This window comes from Littorina saxatilis, linkage group LG7 (assembly GCF_037325665.1).
Source record: "Littorina saxatilis isolate snail1 linkage group LG7, US_GU_Lsax_2.0, whole genome shotgun sequence".
Classification (NCBI taxonomy): domain Eukaryota; kingdom Metazoa; phylum Mollusca; class Gastropoda; order Littorinimorpha; family Littorinidae; genus Littorina; species Littorina saxatilis.
The window spans coordinates 22,080,495-22,101,725 of record NC_090251.1 but is presented as its reverse complement, the minus strand read 5'-3'; the positions used below and the strand labels follow the sequence as shown (position 1 = coordinate 22,101,725).

General features: G+C 44.6%; 1 protein-coding gene across 1 annotated transcript; it reads left to right on the top strand.

Moving 5' to 3' along the window:
- The first annotated feature begins 1,788 nt into the window (after window positions 1-1,788).
- LOC138970923 (DNA damage-regulated autophagy modulator protein 2-like) lies at window positions 1,789-20,017 on the top strand. Its single transcript, XM_070343506.1, has 7 exons — window positions 1,789-2,068; window positions 4,342-4,467; window positions 5,491-5,558; window positions 6,562-6,704; window positions 7,095-7,275; window positions 17,551-17,639; window positions 18,545-20,017. Exons 2-7 carry the CDS (start codon window positions 4,349-4,351, stop codon window positions 18,734-18,736), a joined length of 792 nt encoding a protein of 263 aa, XP_070199607.1. The 5' UTR covers window positions 1,789-2,068; window positions 4,342-4,348; the 3' UTR covers window positions 18,737-20,017.
- The last annotated feature ends 1,214 nt before the right edge of the window (window positions 20,018-21,231 follow it).

Genomic DNA, 21,231 nt, shown 5'->3' with positions numbered 1-21,231 from the left:
CGGATTTCCGCGAAAAGGAAATTACGTTTCAGCAACAACAAAAAATCGTCCGCGGCAAAAAAAAGGTAAATTAAATTATATGTATACTATTGTCTCTCTATCCATTATTTGCTTACACGAGAACTATCAAAATATTGGTCTAAAATGTTAAAATTCGTTTTCCTTCCGCCCCCTGGTTCCCCTAACGGAGCTCTGCCCCTGTACCCCGCTGGGGCCAGGGCGGCCCCTGGACCTCAGCCTATTTTCAGAATGTTTGCTATTTTGGAATTCCCATGCCTGACTACTATAGTCCAATATGAAGTAGATACAATAACAAGTAGACAAGAGTATAGCTTCTGCCCCTCAGGACCCACCACCACCAACCAGTGTCGTGTGCCTGTGGGTCTGTACCTCATTTCAACCACAGGCTACATGGGCTAAGCACATGTGAAAAAAAGGGGGGGGGGGTGTTGAGCCACAGAGATAATTATAGACTAGTCTATATCTCTGGGTTGAGCAGGTGCAACACGAGTCAAGTGTGTGTATTTTACAATAGATTTACCATCTGGAGTCAAAGTTTTACTCGGAGTAAACTTGCACTAGACCAGGAGAAAAGAACTCATTAAAAAAAGGTAAAATATACTACAGCATCGAAAAGTTAACCCCAAAAGATCAATTTTAATTATGGCTTGACTCCTACCACACACACACAAACGCATGCAAACGCGCGTGAATCATACTCTGAGCTGCCCACTGCTTTAGCATAGCATGCTATTGTCCGTACCCACTCATATATGGCTCTATCTGACCAGGTACGGATATATCCGCTCAGACTGTTTGCTTCAGTCGCTTCCTGTAACGTCCATAGAACGCCTGCATTCCAGCGTGTTCATACACAGCTACATGTACTACAATTCTGAGTAACCTGCTGCTGCAGCACAGCTGGTCTCGGCTAAAAAAAACTTGGTCAACATAGGTGGGGTAGAAAGTGTTAAGAGCAATAGCTTTTGGCTGAGCTAAAGCTTGCTACGCTTAAACTAATAATCTCAAGCATGTGACAATTCCCTCATTTCTGCTTCCCACTCCGAGTAGTGATCACAAAATGGGACATAAAACATTGTCTACACTGAAAAGTGGCACTATTAATTCTCTAATGGGCATTTTATGTACCTGCATTCTAATGAAACTTTATTTAACATGTTTTTTCTTGTGCAATATATTGTTACATGCGAATGTGGGAATACATTTTAGAAAATGCTTCATTTAAACATAATTTGCTACGCTGACATTTAAAAAAAAAATCTAAATTGCTACACTCGAGGCTTCACGAGGGTTGAGAATTTAAAAAAAAACCAAGAATTGTAGGTTATTAGAGCGTAATCATTGACAAAAGAAAACGTTACATTTACGTTGCACTGGAGCAGTGTACTTGGAGTAAACACTTCATGGACTCATTTACTCTTCCTCCTTGCCCTACATTGTTCAGTATTCTTAGTAAGGACATTAATTACAAATCTTTGGGACCTAACCTTCCCTGTATCCTTCCCAAGCCGTTGTCATGTGCCTGTGTCCCATTCGTTTATTTATTTTCTTTCCCTCTTCTGTGTTTCTGGGGGGGGGGGGGGGTGGCAGGGTAGGAATGCTTACATCACGCCTACACACACATACAAACAACAACAACAACAGCAAAACCCTCCAGGAATCACACATAATTCTATGGTAAGTTTTGACCACAGCGAAAAATGCCGACTCTTGCGTTTTAGAGGAGAGGAAAGCACGCAATATGCAAACAAATTCATACAGTGCACATCACATGACCACAACACAGGTTTGGAGCGTCTGCATGTGACTTCTGTATTTCCTCCTTTGTCTGCTGCGTCCGCAATAATTAATGTACCGATAGATGACCTCGTTTCTTTGCGACAGTGAGAACGTATCAGTAGTTTCCTCGTTAGCAGGACGAGGGTACACAGACGATAGTCATTCGTATCGCGTAACCCAGAGGCAGGGACCTATATATAACCTTAACTGCTCAGTGCTGTGGTTCATGTGCAGGGAAGTCTGCTGGTCTGTGATTTGCTGGAGGCAGGTAGGTCTGTTTTGTACTTTGAGCTTCACCTGTCCACCTTGGAAATAACAAAATTTGTTCAGTTGTAATGTTGGTGCTGTATGAAACTGGCATTTTAAAGTTATTCACCCGAAAAGGTGTACGGGAAAGTCAGTGAATTACGTAACACCTTCCACACAGGTGAAATTACTGAAAACGAAAGTTGGTTTCATGAAACTCCAGCACGTGCCATCGTTTTGTTAGACTGTGTTTGAACACTCGGAGTCGATATTTCGTCGAAGTTAGCATAAACATTTTTGGAAAGTACGTAGTATAAGTAGGCTGTTCCATAATTATATTTAGAATATCAGTCTCAGAAACGGAAACACATACCAACAATTCATTAGGCCCTCGTGAAGGCTCGGACGGAGTCTTCAGGGCTCTCAAAGCATGTTTCCGCGGCTGTTTCGTGACATCAGAGAATTGGTAGAACTGTGAATAGGGTGGATGCAACAATTAACATCAGTGGTCATTTTAAAGCCAAGAACTTGATTATTGCAAAGATATAGTATGTACTGGTGTGTTGTCATATTGCAGCATGAACCCTCGGATAGCCTACCTGTGTTTGGACTGTGTTTGTGCCAAGCCTCGAATATTTTAGGCAATTAATAGTGGACGTGGTGGTGGTCAGGCGTGACTGCATGACTGTCCTGGGTCGAAATGCCCTGATCTGGCGACAAAAGATGCCACTATTTGTTTTTCAGTGCTTCTTGTCATTTGAACTCGGCAGGGAGTGGGTCACCTGAAAACACCCAGAAAGACGACAGTTGTTTAGTTTCAGGTTGGAACTGGTATACCCAGGTTATGTCACTACTGACTATGTTCCGTATTGATTTGGACTAGCCAATGTCAATTTGTTCAAGTATTGTCAGGCACCACTGTGCCCGGTCCCTCTACTTCCTGTCCCTGAGCTCATGTGGTATCTAACCAGCACATGGCTTTGGGGTCATTCAATATCGGTTTAAGATCTTTTCCACTGCAGAGCTTTCACAGCCTAGGGCATTTTGCATCTCCCTTATTGGGATTTGGGGATCTTCTTGTATCATCTGCTAAAACAGCGCTAATGTTTTCAAGGGTGAGGTGTGAAATGAGTAGACCAGCGTGGATATCATTTTCTAGGCTCCATCTACCCTGCTTGAAATCACTGTACCAGTTTCACACCATAGAGCGATCATCCAAAAACATTTCACTAAACTTTTGTTGAAATCTTCTACTTTTAACCATATTTTTTAGTTATTGGCTGGGAAATGGCGATTTTTGAGCTCCAAGGAGCAGTCTCATACAGTGCGTGGTCAGTAGCTTCCTGAGTATATTCTGGGAAAACAACTTTACTCTTGAACTTCAGTTTTTGCGTCAAGCCTCACGATAGTTAACTTTTTGACGGCATTATTTTGTATTTAACGCCTAATCGCCAGGAGCCTGGAATCTAAATAATAATGGAACAGTCCTCTTACAATGTACTGCATTTCCCAAGCAGTGGGCAGTGATATTTTGATCTTGAATTCAAGCCATACTGACTTTTCATTATTACCACGAGAGGACTAAAGACGAGAACTACTCTTGAATCAGCCCTGGCAATGAACCTCTCAATAACGATTACGTTCCCACAACAACCCCAAAGAATCCCTGAGGAGTTGTTTTTATTATTTTATTTTTTATTATACATATATATATAATTGATTACCTTTCCATGACGACCACAGGTCAACAACTACCACTTTTGGTTGGTGCCTTGCGCCTTGGGTGGTCGTTATTGACAGGTTCAACTGTACTAACTTTTCATGAACATGAAATTATTGTCTTAATTGTGATTTGACCATGTACAGACTGTATAAAATTCAATTATTTTATGCAAAAATGTTGTTTCTCCTTTCAGAGCCTCAATGGCAAATGTCATTTAAATGGATAACTTGATCAATGTTACATATTGCATGACGGCATAAATGTCAATGAGGCTCTGCTCTTTTGTAAATCCAAAAAGTCACTGCTCACAGCTTAGATAACATGATTTTTTTAATTTCTCAGCTTCTACAAGAGACAATTGTAAAATCTTGTTTTGATCAAAATGTGTGTGTGTGTGTGTGTGTGTGTGTGTGTGTGTGTGTGTGTGTGTGTGTTTGAGAGCGAGTGAAAGAGAGAGAGATAGGTTAGTTCTCTGCCATGTCTTACAGTGTGTGTGTATGACAGACAGACAGACAGACAGACAGACAGATAGAGACGTGCCATGTACAAAGCATGTATGGTGTTTTCCTCAGGTGTGAAATGTCTTACCTGGGACTGTTGCCTATTGCGCTGGTGCTGGTGGCGGCCAGTGCCTTCTGTTTGTCCTACGTCATCGCTGTCATCAGGGGCGATGTGTCTGCAGCTTTCCCCTACATCAGGTCAGTTTGGAAGATGGGCTCAAAATTGGCCCTTTGAATTCAATGCAGCAATGGGCAAATGGCCACCATAACAAGCAGTGCTTGATTTAGTGATCACCGGCTTGGCTTGTAACGAAAAGAGCGTTATATCGCGCAGACAGTGCAGAAAGCACAGATCATAGCTATATGATTCTCGCTGGGATATCAGTCGTTGACATGAGCACTGGCCATTTGAAGAGAAAAGCGGCTCGCTAGTGATTAGCCTTTAATGTCACAAGTAGCTTGCCTTCAATGTCACAAGTAGCTTGCCTCAGTGTTCCCAAGCTAGTGATTAGCCTTCAATGTCACAAGTAGCTTGCCTTCAATGTCACAAGTAGCTTGCCTCAGTGTTCCCAAGCTAGTGATTAGCCTTCAATGTCACAAGTAGCTTGCTAGTGATTAGCCTTCAATGTCACAAGTAGCTTGCCTCAGTGTTCCCAAGCTAGTGATTAGCCTTCAATGTCACAAGTAGCTTGCCTCAGTGTTCCCAAGCTAGTGATTAGCCTTCAATGTCACAAGTAGCTTACCTCAGTGTTCCCAAGCTAGTGATTAGCCTTCAATGTCACAAGTAGCTTGCCTCAGTGTTCCCAAGCTAGTGATTAGCCTTCAATGTCACAAGTAGCTTGCTAGTGATTAGCCTTCAATGTCACAAGTAGCTTGCCTCAGTGTTCCCAAGCTAGTGATTAGCCTTCAATGTCACAAGTAGCTTGCTAGTGATTAGCCTTCAATGTCACAAGTAGCTTGCCTCAGTGTTCCCAAGCTAGTGATTAGCCTTCAATGTCACAAGTAGCTTACCTCAGTGTTCCCAAGCTAGTGATTAGCCTTCAATGTCACAAGTAGCTTGCCTTCAATGTCACAAGTAGCTTGCCTCAGTGTTCCCAAGGAAAAGCAACTCCTCAGCAACCCTTAAACACTTGACACTTATTTTCGAATATCGTCTATTGGCATTCAAAACAGAATGTCTAGTTCAACAGAATGGGTCTTAGTCTGTTTTTATGACTGCAGTGACTCTGGAGCAGAGGTGCCAGAAAGCTGTGTGTTTGGTCAGCTTCTCAATATTGGTGCTTTCCTGGGTGAGTCCAATGCACACACACCTATACATGCACGCACACGCACGCACACACACACACACACACGCAATCGCGCACACATGCACATTTCTTGGGTGTTTTTTTCCTGAAAGATATCTACCTTCCTTTGTAATCCATATGGTAAATAGAGAATACTACATGGCTTGCTGTGTGATATGAGGTTTACACTCGTGACTTTTTTAAAAATCCAAAAATTGGGTTTGGCACGAATTTCAATATTTAACAAAACAACTTGTCTATTTACACACACATGCAGTGTTGGATGCCATGAGCCAGGACTGTGGCTAACTCAGTGGTTAGCATGTATGGTTGCCTGAAAACTAACTTGAATTGTGGCTATAAGTCCATGTTTTAGACAGGAATTTATTTCTGAGTCAACTTTCAGATCTCATTCGATGTCTGAAAATGTCCTTGACATGAGCACATGCATGTCAGGAAAAAAACAAAACAACTTCTTTAGTTAATGGATATTTTAGTATAGTTATATTTTGGATAAATTACGTGTCATGAGAATTATGGAGCAGGATGTTGATGCTGCATAAATTAGCAGCATGAGATAACAGCCTGTACAACCTTTACAGGACTCCCAATGCAGATTAGCATAATTGTCACACACCCACACACTGTCATTCAGTATTTTGTTTTCCACTTTTTCCTCCACCTTCTCCTTCTCTCTTTTTTTTTTCATCTTCTTTGCAATGTTTGATTTTGTTGTTTCATTAGAAGGAAGAAAAATTGTGTGTCAAGAACATTAAGGAATGTGCAAAGAAGCAAACACATACCCACAGTACACACACACACATAAACACATACACACACACACACACACACATGTACGCATGCACGCACGCACGCATGCACTCACACACAAGTAAACTCACACACACACTTCACTACACACACACAAAAGGAAGAAAGAAGGAAAGAATTAAAGAGAACAACAAATATTGCAGCTAATTTGACGTGAAAAACTGTATGCTTGCAGCGTTCTCCACCATGTATGTGCGCTTCAAAGCAATCCAAGCAATAGCTGGCGATGAGGACAGGTGGCTGCGGCGGATGAACAAAGCCACCATGCTCCTTGGCATCTCTTCAGCGTTTGGATGTTCGCTCGTTGCAAATTTTCAGGTAAACTTTCAATTACAGTGAAACCCGGCCCCCCTTTTTAAAAACCTCAAACTTAATACTTCATCCTTATAGGACCCTAGCTGCTTTCTCAGACTTTTTGTACATCAGTTCCCTAAATGTTCCGCCATTTTAAAACTCGCAGGCCTCCTTTTAATTTTTTTCTTAGGTCTCACAAGGGAGGTTGCTGTGTATACTGAAACCATCCAAATCTAGGTCTAAATATGATGCTTTCATCTTGAACTGCTGCTCTTCAGTTTGTATTTTGCTCACATTTCTTTCTTCCTCCTGCTTTTTTTTTATATTTTTTATTAACTTCCAGGGTCGAGGTGAGAATTAGAATAGGGTTGGGTTGTTGTGCATGAAAATAAATGACTTTTTTTTTTATAACAGGAGAGTACAGTGGTGGAAATGGTCCATGTAATTGGAGCGGCCTTGACCTTCATTGGCGGACTGATCTACTGCGTCATGCACACGGCCATGTCGTACCACATGTTCCCCAACTACAACGGGCTGCTCATCTGTCGCGTCCGCCTCACCATTACTCTGGTTGCTCTGGTGTGTCTTGCTGTCAGTATCCTTTCCCAGGAACAGCCTGTGTGGTTGTGTGTAGATGGGGGAGGAAGTAAAGAGACAGGAAAAGTTCCACATTTACAGGATGGCCCGACTGTAGGGAATACAGTGAAACTCTCATTAAATTACATATCTTACCCAACTCACATATAGCAATTAACCCTAGTTCAGTGCTGGATACGCTGTACGCGTCCCCTTGGTAACCAAGGGAGACCACTCTAAAAAAGAGAGTGACCTATCCCATAATGCCAGACTAACCACTAGCCTGACTTCCGTATGCGCGCGCATACACCGCCATCTTATCATTCCAAACTCAGCGTTCAGACAAGCTGGTCGCATTTGTGTACGCTCTGGCTGTTGTTCAGCCGATGTTGCTTGGTCTGGGGGACCGGGTTTCTTCTCCTTGGTATTCTTTCGTCGTCGCACCTTGCTACTGTATTGAGGTGAGATCGTTCTTTGTCTTGTTCTTGTGTAAAGGCGTTGTTTGGCCATTTTGGACTTGTGAAATTTTCCGAAAATTTATTTCTGAAATTTTTTGACAAAGTCGTACTTGCTATGGCTGATAACGTTAGGAAGGGGCGGAGTTCTAAGCAGATTCTGCTGAGTCATCTCCTCCGAAAAGACGCCTAGATAATCTTAACAAACCGTCGCGGCGGTGTTGGAACTTGACTCAGGCTAATGTATTGATGTTTTGCTAGACATGCCTTATGCCGCCATTTTGTCGGCGGCCATTTTGCCGGCGTAGCCTTTGGTTATGGCCTCTCATGTTGCTAAGCCGGCTTAAGCGGTTTCTGCTCCTGCTGTTTTCTGGTCTGGCTGCCGCGGACGTGGCTTCGCTTTTGCTTGCACTTTGTTTACAGGTATCTTCACTGGCGGAAGAATTTTCGTCTACGCGAGCTGAACTCCGTTCACTCCCTCCCGGGGTGACAGGACCGTCATCTTTGGCAAAGATTGTGGCGGGCCCTTCCGCTACGGTGACTACAGCGGATGTTCACGCTGTTCAGGATGGGGATGAGATTATCCCACTTTCGTTGGGTGTGCCGTCTCCTGGTGGTTCGCTGTCACAAGGTATGTCTGCTACGCGAGTACCCGGGTTCTCCGGGGAAAGTGTAGCGCGTCTACAGTCAAAAGTAGCCACGGGCATCGCGCTCACGGGTGAAAGTTCTGATACTCTGCCTGGCCATCGCCGCTAAGCGGCCGGTCAGGGGGGGGTAGGGACACTGTAGAGCGTACGGAAGGTCGTTGCTTTCTGCCGCGTCCTTTGATGTTGGTCAGTCTGTGAGGCCTCCGCTTCCGCCCTGGGGGCAGGAAGAAGACAGTTAAGATGGCTCTCTGTTTGACTATGGCAGTCAAGGAGGGGGTCACTGTCACAAGATTTGTCTGCTACACGAGTGCCCGGGTTCTCCGGGGAAAGTGTAGCTCGTCTATAGTCAAAAGTAGCCACGGGCATCGCGCTCACGGGTGAAAGTTCTGATACTCTGCCTGGCCATCGCCGCTAAGCGGCCGGTCAGGGGGGGGGGGGGGTAGGGACACTGTAGAGCGTACGGAAGGTTGTTGCTTTCTGGCGCGTCCTTTGACGTTGGTCAGTCTGTGCGGCTTCCGCTTCCGCCCCGGGGGCAGGAAGAAGACAGTAAGGATGGCTCTCTGTTTGAATATGGCAGTCAAGCAGGGGGTCAACTTCCGGATTGCGCTGAGGTGCATGAAGGCTGTCTGGACGATGGGGCTTCCGCTTTGACGGATGGCGTCGGGTTCCTGTTGCCGTCTAAGTTCAAGCGCAGTGGTGCTTGCAACTGAAACGGCAGCAATCCACGGCCGGTTCCGCTTCCGCTTTTGCGGCTGTGGCTTCGGCCGTTAACACTGTGGTGTTTGGTAGGCGGCTCTCGTCAGCCTTCGGCTTTAGGTTCCGTTACTGCGGTTCCTCTGCCGTTACATAGGCTGCGTTCACTTCCTCTTACAGTCATTCAGCTGGTATGAGGCAAGTGGATGGAGAATCCGTTCACGAAGTTCCGGCTTCAGGGGTTTTTCCCTGCCTTTTCCTCTTCTTGGCATGTGTTGCCCTGTCGGGATTGGTTGCTGGTTCTCATCCTTTCGAAGTTCGAGGGGTACTGCTGAACAGGATGATGAGGGTATAGAAGATGAGGCTTCTGTGGCAGAGGGTGATACCTCTTTTTTGCCGTTCGGCTAAGCTGCCGTCTTTTTGGCTCTGGCAGCAGGGGTTGCTACACGCTACTTTCCTGTAAGGGTTAGTGGTAGCATCGTCATATGCCGTTTTTTTCTCCATCTTTTTTGGCGTGTTTGCTCCTCCTCAGGAACAATCTGCGTACTCTAACGATGTTTTGGCCCCACTTCGGCCTTTGCTGGCATCTTTTGGGGAGGCTTTGTTTGCTGCGGTTGGCGGCTCCTTTAGCTGTTTTGAGCCTTCGAAGGGAAGTCTTTGAACGTCTAGTTCTTAGATCCTTCATCGGCGGTGGGTGGAATTGCGGAAGGTTTCTCTTACGAGTCTACTTCCTCTCTTCTTCCTTCGGAGCAGCGCTTGGCTGAGCACCTGTTGTGGTGTGGCTTTAGCTTGCGTCATCCGCTCAAGTAGCGCATCACTCGCTGTGCGTGTTTTGTAGGCTCGGTTAGCGCCAAGCCTAAGGACTTAAGGTTTTCTTTTGTTCTGCCTACGGAACTACCCCCGGGTATCCTGGGGTTGACGGGCGTCCTTTTTGGGATGTGGTTAGCAAGGGGAAACTGTCCGTTTGTAAGAGCAATTTTCCCCGGGCTGTAGAAGATGGTGGCCGCACTTCTTTCGATTGTCGTCTTTGATCAAGACTTCGATTCGTTCTTTCCCTTGGGCGGTTACGTACTCACGGGATTCCTTTGTGTTCTGTCGGGACACATTTATAAAGGTTTTGGCTTTGCTGTTAGCTTCTTCCCGGCTTGTCGCGTTGCCAAATACCCACCATTGTATCCCCTCGGGGCTTCTTAGCGGTCGGGTTCAGTGGGCAAACAATAGCACGTTTTCATTCATACTATTGACAGTTATGTCAACTGGAGTCTGAGTGCTTGGTTTCACTCTTCTTTCTGCCTTCGTGTTTTACACAGCGGCCGGAGGGGGATAAGGACTATCTCTTTTTTGGGGTCCTTCCTTGGGTCTTTTACGAGGATCGTGCTGATGTTTACTTCCACTTTTGGGAGACTTAAATGTCAGGGGGAACATGTGTTGTTTCAGTCAGACAACACCTCAGTGGCCTTGTTTCTCAATAAGAAAAAGGGGGGCATCTCGCTCCTTATTGTGGCCACATCGAGCATGCGAGTTCTTATTAGCAGTGAAGTACCTTCCGGCCGAGTAGGTCCACACGGATTGGACTCTATCTCTCTATGCGCTTCTACTCCTTCTGGTGGTTTTGGAGGAGCCGCTAATTGTTCGTCTCCCCGTTCCCGGATAATACTCTTGATTTTACTGTGAGCGGCCTGTGGGTCGCACTCTATGGGCCCATTTTCCTTGGTTGCCAGCCCTTAGGGCCTTTAGGGCTGGCAAGAGGGCGCCTTTGTTTACTCTTGAGCCACACGGGTGTCTACTGTTCGGGAGTCATGGAGACGCTCAGGGGCTTCTGCCTCAACTCCGGATTTGGTCTAGAGATCCCATAGGGGTCAGCGTCTTAGTTTTCATTTCACATTGACTGGCTTGGGACTAAGGACGTAGTATTAACGGAAAGAACTCCACTTCTCTCCGTGCATTGCAGGTGGCGAACCTCCTATTTTGGCTTTCCGAATTTTCTCCCATGTCTCTGTTTGAGGCTCTACGCGATATCAGTTGCACTGAACCGGCTAGGCTGGAAATTTTTCCTTGCGGGCTCTTTGTAGCCAGCGTTACTAGGGGAGCCTTCCTTTTTGGTTGGCCGAAAGCAGATCGCCAGTCCCGACTCGGGATTGGCTCCTAGTTTTGGAGCTTTTTGAGGTCGGTTTGTTTTATCTCTGGCAAGATTAGCCTTGCTAATCTAAACACGGGAGGCGGTCATACTTACTCTGGTAGTTTCTGAGAGAAGTGGGAGTAAGTTCGTTTTTCTATCAGGTTTTGCTATAGATATGTATTTGAAGAAAGACTGATCTATAGTGCTTAGGTTTTATTTGAATGTCGGGCGAATATTCAGAAACTTGAGTAACCAGCTCTGTTAATAATATTCAATCCTCTTTGCTTTATTTCGGCTCTGATAGAGCCCTATTAGCCTTGTGAATATTTCAAGTTGAATGTTTTTCTTACTCGCTCTGATTCCTTTAGATCATCAGAACAAGGGTTTTTATTTATTTACATCAACTCTCGTGGAGGCATTGACTTAGTGAAGTCAGCCTTAGCTAGATGGTCTGCCACGTTGTTTAGGCATGCCTACAGTAGTGGCAAAAAGGGGGGGGGGGCAATTTGTCCTCCTTCTTCAGGCAGCACGGACTCAAGAAGTCAGAGTGTGGGCCTCTTCTTTGCCTGTCCTCAAGTCTGAGAGACTTACATAAGTCGTTAACGCAGCGACTTGAACGTGCGAGAACGTAGTCATGAGTTCCTAACTGCGGGATATTTTAGGTACCCGCTATTATAGTACACGTCTACTAGACATCAGGAAATGCCTTTTAGGATGTTTTTCTACGGGACGTATCCGGTGCCCGGCAGTTCATATCTTTCGGTCTGCCAGCCATTGTAGCTGTAGGCTAGATTCTTGCGGGATTTTGGCTTGGTCCAGGAGGCCAGAATCTTTTAGGATATCACTTAACACAGCAAGGTGTAAGGATATTGTTAAATTAATTTTGAACCAAGAGATTCTCCAGGTTGATCAGACAGGTGTTTACCTGCTGATAAACACAGTCTGGGGATGTTAGGGCAGTTTTGCCTCTCTCTGTAGCTGGGACGTTTGAGGCAAGGGCATGGGCCTCCTCTTTGACAGTCCTCCGGTCGGGTCCTTTAGGCTGAAGACTGGAGTAGGCTTGCTGGCGGTCTGAGGTGGTTTTTAGAAACTTCTTCCTCAGTGGTGTCTTGAGACAGGACGGCAGTTCCGCGCTATCTGTTATGGTAGCCGCGGTACAGGTCCTAATATCGTAATTCCACTAGATTCCCACTCTGCTTTGCCCGCTTTGGTGGCCGCAGGGCAGTTTCTTGTGGATGGATTTGGTGAGTACCCTCCTCCTATGATAGCAATCTGCTATATGTGAGTTGGGTAAGATATGTAATTTAATTAAAAATTTTACAGCAGTCCCTCTCATGAACGGACACCCTTGGGCCATAGCAAAACTGTCCGTACATTGCAGGTGTCCGGTCACGGGAGGGGTGACCACACCACCCCCTCCCCCATACACTCACACAGAGACACACAAACAACAGGATTGAGTCTATGATAATCACTTCTTGTGGCTACTAAACAATAACAATAAACTCCTAATACTTCTTTAAACGTTCTGTAAAAAGGATTTGTATGAAAAGTGTTGAAAAGAAGAGATAAAATAAATCCTCAAGGCAGTGAACACACTCACCATGCACTGACATACGAAAGCAGCCACACAAACACAGCACAGAGGAGCGTGTGCAGATGCTTTGCAAGAATAAGCTTGAAAACCAGTTTGAATAAATAGCAGCAGATAGAGCTGCATGTCATAATCATGTAATTTATTTTTTTCTTGTCTGGCTTTATTGACTGCATGCCGATCATGTGGCATGGCAGTGACTTTTCACTCTTCAGTCGGAAATACACTGTACATAACACAGCTCCCATTCTCCCTCACTAATGCCTACCCCAAGCCGTGACAACTGATGCTTGGAAATTGTGTGGAAGAGTACACCTCTCTATTTCTCTCCAATGCTCTTCCTGCTGAGCAGTGCTGACATGCAGTGACACCGGACACCCCACAGAGTTTAGCCAGCTAACCCTCCACCCCCCACCCCCTTCCTCTCTCTCTCCCTCCCTCCAGCCATGTACTGTTGGGGGCTGTGGCCAGAGAGGCCAGCTGCACTGTTCACTCAGAGCAAAACCAGTTGACAGTGTCGTAACTTTTGACAAAGCAAGACAACTGAAGGGTTCATAGATTAGGCAACCGACTCACTGGTCAAGGCTGAGGGGAAACAAGAGTATCTTGTCAATGAAAGAGGTTAGGCCTACACACAGACACACGATGCTGAGAACTGTGGCCGGTTTTTCACTCACTTTCGCTCAGGACCTTCATCGACTGTGGTTTCTGTTGTTTACGTCCAACAGACAAGAATAAAGAGCTCAGTGCAGTTTCATGTTGGCATCTTCGCATGTACTCCACTCCTGACCAAAACTACCCCCCCTCCTCAGTGATGGGTACACGTGCACTCAAGTTATCAGTGACTGTCATCACGCCATTGCGGCTGATCTTTGTACCAAGAACCGGACTGCTCTGTTATCGATTTTGTTGTGGTGAAAATTTGACGATGGTCTGTCCGTACATTGGAGGTATGACCTGCTGTTGGGACCGAAAATGAGTGTCCGCGTCCACGTTTTGCAGGTGTCCGTTTAAGGGGGGGCAAATATAGAAGGAAAACACTCCGTGGGGAGCAAATGTGTCGGTACATGTCAGGTGTCCGCTCACGCGGGGGGCCGTACATTGCAGGGACTGCTGTAGTAATAAATTTTCATTTGATTAATATACTTACCCAACTCACATCGTTTATTCCCTCCCGCCTCCCCGCTGTGGTGGTATGGGGGTCTAAAAAAGAAGTGAGTTGGGCTTCGTTTGGAATGATAAGATGGCGGCGTATGCGCGCGCATACGGAAGTCAGGCTAGTAGTTAGTCTGGCATTATGGGATAGAGCACTCTCTTTTTTAGAGTGGTCTCCCTTGGTTACCAAGGGGACGCGTACAGCGTATCCAGCACTGAACTAGGGTTAATTGCTATATGTGAGTTGGGTAAGTATATTAATCAAATGAAAATTTATTACTAAAATTTTTAATTTTCAGACTCCCTGATTTAAGACTAATCCTCCCTTTTGAAACCCTGTTTTCTCAGATTTTCTGTTCATAACCTCTGTAAATTTACCCCATTTTAAGACTCCCTCCTTTTTAAGTCACGATTTTCTCAGATTTTAGGAGGTCTCAAAAATGGTAGGAAATATTAGTAGAAAACCATTTTTTATGCAAGACAGGTCCTCATGAATGTGTACATTAAAACCCTCCCTGTAAAACCACCACCACCAACCCCACCCCCTCCCCTTTTAATGCACCTCCATTTTAAGACTACAGTGCTACCTCCCTCTACCACCCCTCTCTTTTACGGGTCCCTCAATATTACGACCGACTTTTCTCTGACGGATTTTTTCTCCTTCTTTGTCTTAGTATTCCTCACCTCCATATTACGTCCTCCTCTCTGGTACAACATACGACCGTCCATAAGTGGACTTATAACGACTTTTCCCCAAATTATCATGAGTTTGGTTTACTTTAAACTTAAATCTCCAGTCGAGTCCGTACGCAAAACGACTCAAAAACGTCCTGAAGGCAGTGAAGCCATGTCAGTCCGTGTACAACATTAATTCGGCACGCAAACGGCTGAAGCAACGGTTTTTCATTTCTATCTCAGGTCATTACTTTCGTTTGACAAGATCGGTACGTTGTAGGAACGCCTACCTTATATTCACGCAAAGTTACAGAAACACCATGAAAGTAATCCACACATCACCCCAAAGCTGACATTGTTTTTAGTGCAAGGTCGAGGTAAATCACGTGACCTTTTGGTGCTGATGAACCCCTGCAGTGCGGATGAACCGTTGCCATTCTTTAGTGATCGAGTGACAGCTCACATTGTCTTATCTTCTTGTTTTATGCCAACAGAAATGTTTTATCAGTAACTAGAGCTACACTGAGCCCAAGAAGTTAAGGATATTTTTTCAGTGGTATAGCCCAGATAAACAGCAGTTTATTGGTCAAAAATATACGTGTATTTGAAGATCAGTCTTTCTTCTGCTCAAAAATGTGTTTCTGGAATCTGAGCAATATTTGGGTATGACGTCAGGGGTTCGTGACCACACCTACCCTCAAAAATGGCGTTTTTTGATGGCATGATTCACTTTCAACCGTCAAAACGGTGTCTTAAACTGAATGATATTTTACATTTGTTACACCAAAAAGTTTATTTGGTGTCCTACCTAACAAGTCATACACATTTTATTCAAATCCGCCGCGCAGTCAGGCTGATCCAGCGTGTAAAGAAACCACAATCCTGAAAAACGGCAAAAAATCCAAGGTTTTTATGGTGTTTTTGCTGGGTAGACGCAGTTGATATGCAATAAATTTAAAACTACAAATAGCAGCCTCTCCAAATTTCACAGAACGATGACAAAGACCCTCGTCAGAATATGTTCCACTACTTATAGCAAACAGAATCGGAGAATGGACGTTGTGACGGTATTCCGTTAAAAATTTGTCAACGTTTGTAACGTCCAAGAAGCAAATGTGACATGCACTAAACTTTGTATACTTTGCAAAGAATGGTGCCATTACATATGTGCCAAGTTTCAGAAACATTCTTTCACAGGCTCAAAAGTTATGATCGTTTGAAAAGAGGTGAAAAATACTGTCCCTGGTGTCTTTCGCGTAACTTGTTTAAAGGACTTTTTCTATAATTTTGTTTCTCGTTCTCCGATAGGATGCGTATAGCCTTCACGCATGATGTGAACAACTTGCTCAGTAGCAGTTGCAGAAAAGAACTGTTCACGTGTTTTGAACACAGCTGTGCTGTATAAGAAAGAAGTAAAGAAGACAAAGAATCAAAAAGACAGAAGAATGCAGACATGACGTCATATAATTTAAAAAAAATGACATCAGATGAAGACAACACTGGGTTTTTCTCATCGTCGTCTTGATAGCGGCGAGACACAATCTGGCATTTGCTGTGACGAATCAGACAGTTGGAATGCTACGAAATAGAGCTGTGGGGATGGACATCGCCAAGTGTTTAAGTCTGTAAGAGCATTGTCTCGAGGTCATAACGGCCTAGTATACAGAGAACTGTTGTCTGTCCGTTATATCACAGAGAGAACGCCTTTTTAGTTGTCCCTTAATTCGTAAACCGTGAACATCCAGCTACGGGAACAGTCACACAAACTCAAAAAGTATAATTATTTGGAGGTCTTCGGATTATTTTTTTTATCATGCACACATGTATACAAACACACACGTAGTCACAGACAGACAGATGCCACTCAGCCAACTTGATATGAGTTTTGCAGACGTCATCGTCTAAAAATAGAATAGCAGAGTGGAGTAAGATTTTACTTTTTATTTCTTCAAAGTCGTGAGGCTATGTCTTTTGAGCCCATGAAAGAATGTTTCTGAAACTTGGCACACATGTAATGACACCATTTCTTGCAAAGTGTACAAAGTAACGTGCATGTCACATTTGTTTTGAGGACGTTACGAACGTTTGCAAATTTTTAACGGAAACACAACGTCCATTCTCGGGTTCTGTTTGCTCCAAGTACTAGCGCGAATCCAGATGAGGGTCTTTGTTAGCATTCTGTGAAATTTGGCGAGGCTGTTATTTGTAGTTTTAGATTATTGCATATCAACTGCAGCTACCCAGCAAAAACACGACAAAAACCCTGGATTTGTTGCTGTTTTTCAGGATTGTGGTCGCTCTCTTTTACACGCTAAATCAGCCTGACTTAGCGACGGATTTGAACGAAATGTGTATGAACTTGTTAGGTAAGACACCAAATAAACTTTTGGATGTAAAAAATGTAAAATATCATTCAGTTTAAGACACTGTTTCGACGGTTGAAAGTGAATCATGCCATCAAAAAACGCCATTTTTGAGGGTAGGCGTGGTTACGGACCTGTGACGTCATACCTAAATATTACTCAGATTCCAGAAACACATTCTTCAGCAGAAGAAAGACTGATCTTCAAATACACGTATATTTTTGACCAAAAAAATTGCTCTTTAACATCTGGGCTATACCACTGAAAAAATATCCTTAACTTTTTGGGCTCAGTGTATCTGTTTCTAAGAAATTGTAATGACTGATGTGTGTGTGTGGAATATACTGACACTTATTTTCCACAGATATAGACTGGCTGTTCTCTTTTTTGTTTGACTGGTTGCATGTGCCTGCGAGTGTGATCCTCCATATTACGTTCCCTCCAATTAACGACCGAATTTGACTGACATCTTTTTAAAGTCGTTACATAGAGGTACCACTTCTAAGACCTGGTTTTCTTAGATTTTTGGAGAACTTTAAAGGGGGGTTCCACTGTACTCGTATGTGAATTAATTTCCTTTACAAGCGCAACAGCCATCGTATCTGCAGCTGTGGCCATACAGGACTGGAGTGACTTCCACTTGCCAGACAAGAACAAATTCAAATGGGGTCCAGATGAGCCGGTGAGTTAACATTCTGTGTTATTACCCTATGAGGTTAAATTTAATTCGACCATCAACAATAACCACAATAACATGAGACTCATATACATACACTGAGACACAGACAGTCACACACACACACACACACGCACACGCACATGCACACACACACATGCACAGAAACATGCACAGAAACACACACAGAAACACGCACAGAAACACACACAGACACACACACAGAAAGAGAGAAACACATGCACACAGAGTTCCCTGGGGGTCCATCCTCTATATAGGTAAAAAGCCAAACGTTTTCAGATGGCAAACGGGGCGGTAGTCAATAGTGGGCTCCAATTTGCATATTTTTCAAAGAAAATCTCATAACATATCAAGCTGATACTGCAAAAATGACACAATTGGAGCTTTTTTCACTGTGTCGCCCAGGATTGCTAGCCTTTGCTTAATACCAGTGGCAATGTTTGCCCCAATGCTGGAATGCAACTTTTCCAAAAATCCACAAGAACCCAGACAAAGTTATTTTTGTATATTGCCCAGGGATGGCCAAATCGTCCGCTCGATAGCCATGGGCGAATAAAAAATCCGCCGTGCTAGTAGAAACCGTCTAGCAACTCGGCCGTCTCAGGCCAGTGAAAATGTTGGTAAAATGCAACACCTTTGGTTGTAATATCAAGTTTCAATTAGCCATATAAACACTGCAGATGCAGCAACTGTGGTATGTACCGGGCCAGGAACATTTCTGGAGGGCTAGTAACTTTCTTGAAGCTACTCGCCCGGTTGACGAGTTAACATTTTGAGATTTGTCCATCCCTGTTACCTAGTGTGATATTTCTGCCAGAGATATGGTGCTAAATATAGTGTGTTGCTGTTATCAGAGGTATGGTGCTAAATATAGTGTGTTGCCGTTACAGGGTTATGCAGCACACGTGGTCAGTACAGTCGGTGAATGGCTTACGGCCTTGACCTTCCTAGGATTCTTCTTCACATATGTCCGTGAGTTACACAAATTTGACCTTGAAGTCAGAATACGACCTCTAGTGCGGCATTTGGATGAAGAACCTGTGGACGGACTTCCTAACGAGCGATCGCCCCTGCTGGACTGAAGTGTTTTTTTCTGATGTTTTTTTTTCTTTTTATATTTTAATGTATGTTGTGCTTGTAGCCTCATTAAATTACATATTACTTACTCCAAATCTCATAAATAGCAATTTACTTCAGTTGAGTGCCAAAACGTTGAACACGCTTCCCTGGTTACACAAAGGGAAGCTACTCCCCCCAAAAAATCATGTAACCATGGTCACCAGACCACGTGATCTATGAGGGTAAGCTCCCCTTGAAGCCACGTGACACGCGGCCGCCATATTGCTCTCACTTCTCTTCCAACGCCTGAGCTGCTCAGACGTACTTGGACTCACGCTCCGGGCTTTTGTTGCCCTTTTCAGCTTTGGTGGCTGAATTTTTCCCTGGTTTTCTCATCGTCCTTAGTCACGGGTGAGATCTTTCCTGCTTTCGTTTTTGGCTAGGGAATTTTCGGTTTTAGAACTTGTATTTCTAGAACTTTTCCGGTAGTCAACATGTCTGATAAAGACGCAAAGAAGCGTAGCTCCACGCACGTGGAGACTGATACACCTTCTAAGCGGTCGGCGAAGAAACCTAAATCTAAGCCTACTGTGCAGGTTGTTGACCCAGCCACTTCGGCTACATTTAGTGTAGTTATTGATCCGCCTACTGTTTCACCAGCGGTTTCGCCACCTCCTGAACTTAACAGAATTTCCGCTAGCAACGCTCCTTTAGACAAAGAACAGATGTTAGACATTTTTCAGACTTTTGCGGATCAGTTGAAAGACATTTTTGTGGAGGAACGGAGAGCTGCCAGTCTCCTTTCTTCCAAACTTCCCTCTAGGGTTGTTGGTGTTGAGTCGTTGTCTAGTTTGCGTCTGCCGTCTGCCACTGTTACGTCGGCCGACGTTCTCGATGGCTCTCCGACTTCCGGTCTTGACGAGTTGATGGTTCCATGCAAGGACCTGTCTTCCGGTTTCCTTAACCGACAAGGTATGACTGGTCGAGCACAAGTAGCCAGCTGCCGTTCCGCGGCAGTGGGTGGCGAACGTGACTCAAGTGCGTCCAACTGCGGGAACTTCCTTCCGTCTCGAGGGCATTACTTGTGCCATCCCACAGGGAGTGTGTCGAGATCGTGAACTTCCTCACGTTTCTTCGGTTGCGCAGGCATCTGCACTTCCGCTTGCGGGACACGAAGACGACATTGACCAGATGTCAGGAGAGGCTTACACTTCCGGTGGACGCCCTCACTTTTTACATTTAGTCAAGTTTTGACTAAATGTTTTAACATAGAGGGGGGAATCGAGACGAGGGTCGTGGTGTATGTATGTGTGTGTGTGTGTGTATGTGTGTGTGTGTGTGTGTGCGTGCGTGCGTGTAGAGCGATCTTTATGAAATTTGACATGAGAGTTCCTGGGTATGATATCCCCATACGTTTTTTTCATTTTTTTGATAAATGTCTTTGATGACGTCATATCCGGCTTTTCGTGAAAGTTGAGGCGGCACTGTCACGCCCTCATTTTTTAACCAAATTGGTTGAAATTTTGGTCAAGTAATGTTCGACGAAGCCCGGACTTCGGTATTGCATTTCAGCTTGGTGGCTTAAAATTTAATTGATGACTTTGGTCATTAAAAATCTGAAAATTGTAAAAAAAAATTTTTTTTATAAAACTATCCAAATTTACGTTCATCTTATTCTCCATCATTTGCTGATTCCAAAAACATATAAATATGTTATATTTGGATTAAAAACAAGCTCTGAAAATTAAATATATAAAAATTATGATCAAAATTAAATTTTCGAAATCAATTTAAAAACACTTTCATCTTATTCCTTGTCGCAGGGCCGGACCCGGGGGGGGGGGGGGGTTCCAGGGGTTCCGGAACCCCACCCCTGGAAAAAGCATGTACCTTGCTTTGACTTTTACTAGTTTTAGCACCAAAACAATGCTGCTCTTAACCCTCAAAACAAGGCCCAGAATGCACCAGATTGCACAGATTTTAGGCCGTTTTTCAAACATTTTCCGGGGGAGCATGCCCCCGGACCCCCCTAGTTCGCGCGCCTGCTTTGCAGGCGCGCGCTTGTGGCTTTGCCACTTCGCTGATTTGCCCCCCCCAAAAAAGAGGAACCCCCCCCCTTACAACTCATTTGGTCCGGCCCTGTGTCGGTTCCTGATTCCAAAAACATATAGATATGATATGTTTGGATTGAAAACACGCTCAGAAAGTTAAAACGAAGAGAGGTACAGAAAAGCGTGCTATCCTTGTCAGCGCAACTACTACCCCGCTCTTCTTGTCAATTTCACTGCCTTTGCCATGAGCGGTGGACTGACGATGCTACGAGTATACTGTCTTGCTGCGTTGCATTGCGTTCAGTTTCATTCTGTGAGTTCGACAGCTACTTGACTAAATGTTGTATTTTCGCCTTACGCGACTTGTTTCCGGTTACCGTTGACAGTGACGCTTGCCGTACTGGACGTGGTTTCATACCGGAAGACTGCGCCGTAGCGCAGGATGCTTCTTCGGTTTACGGAAGTAC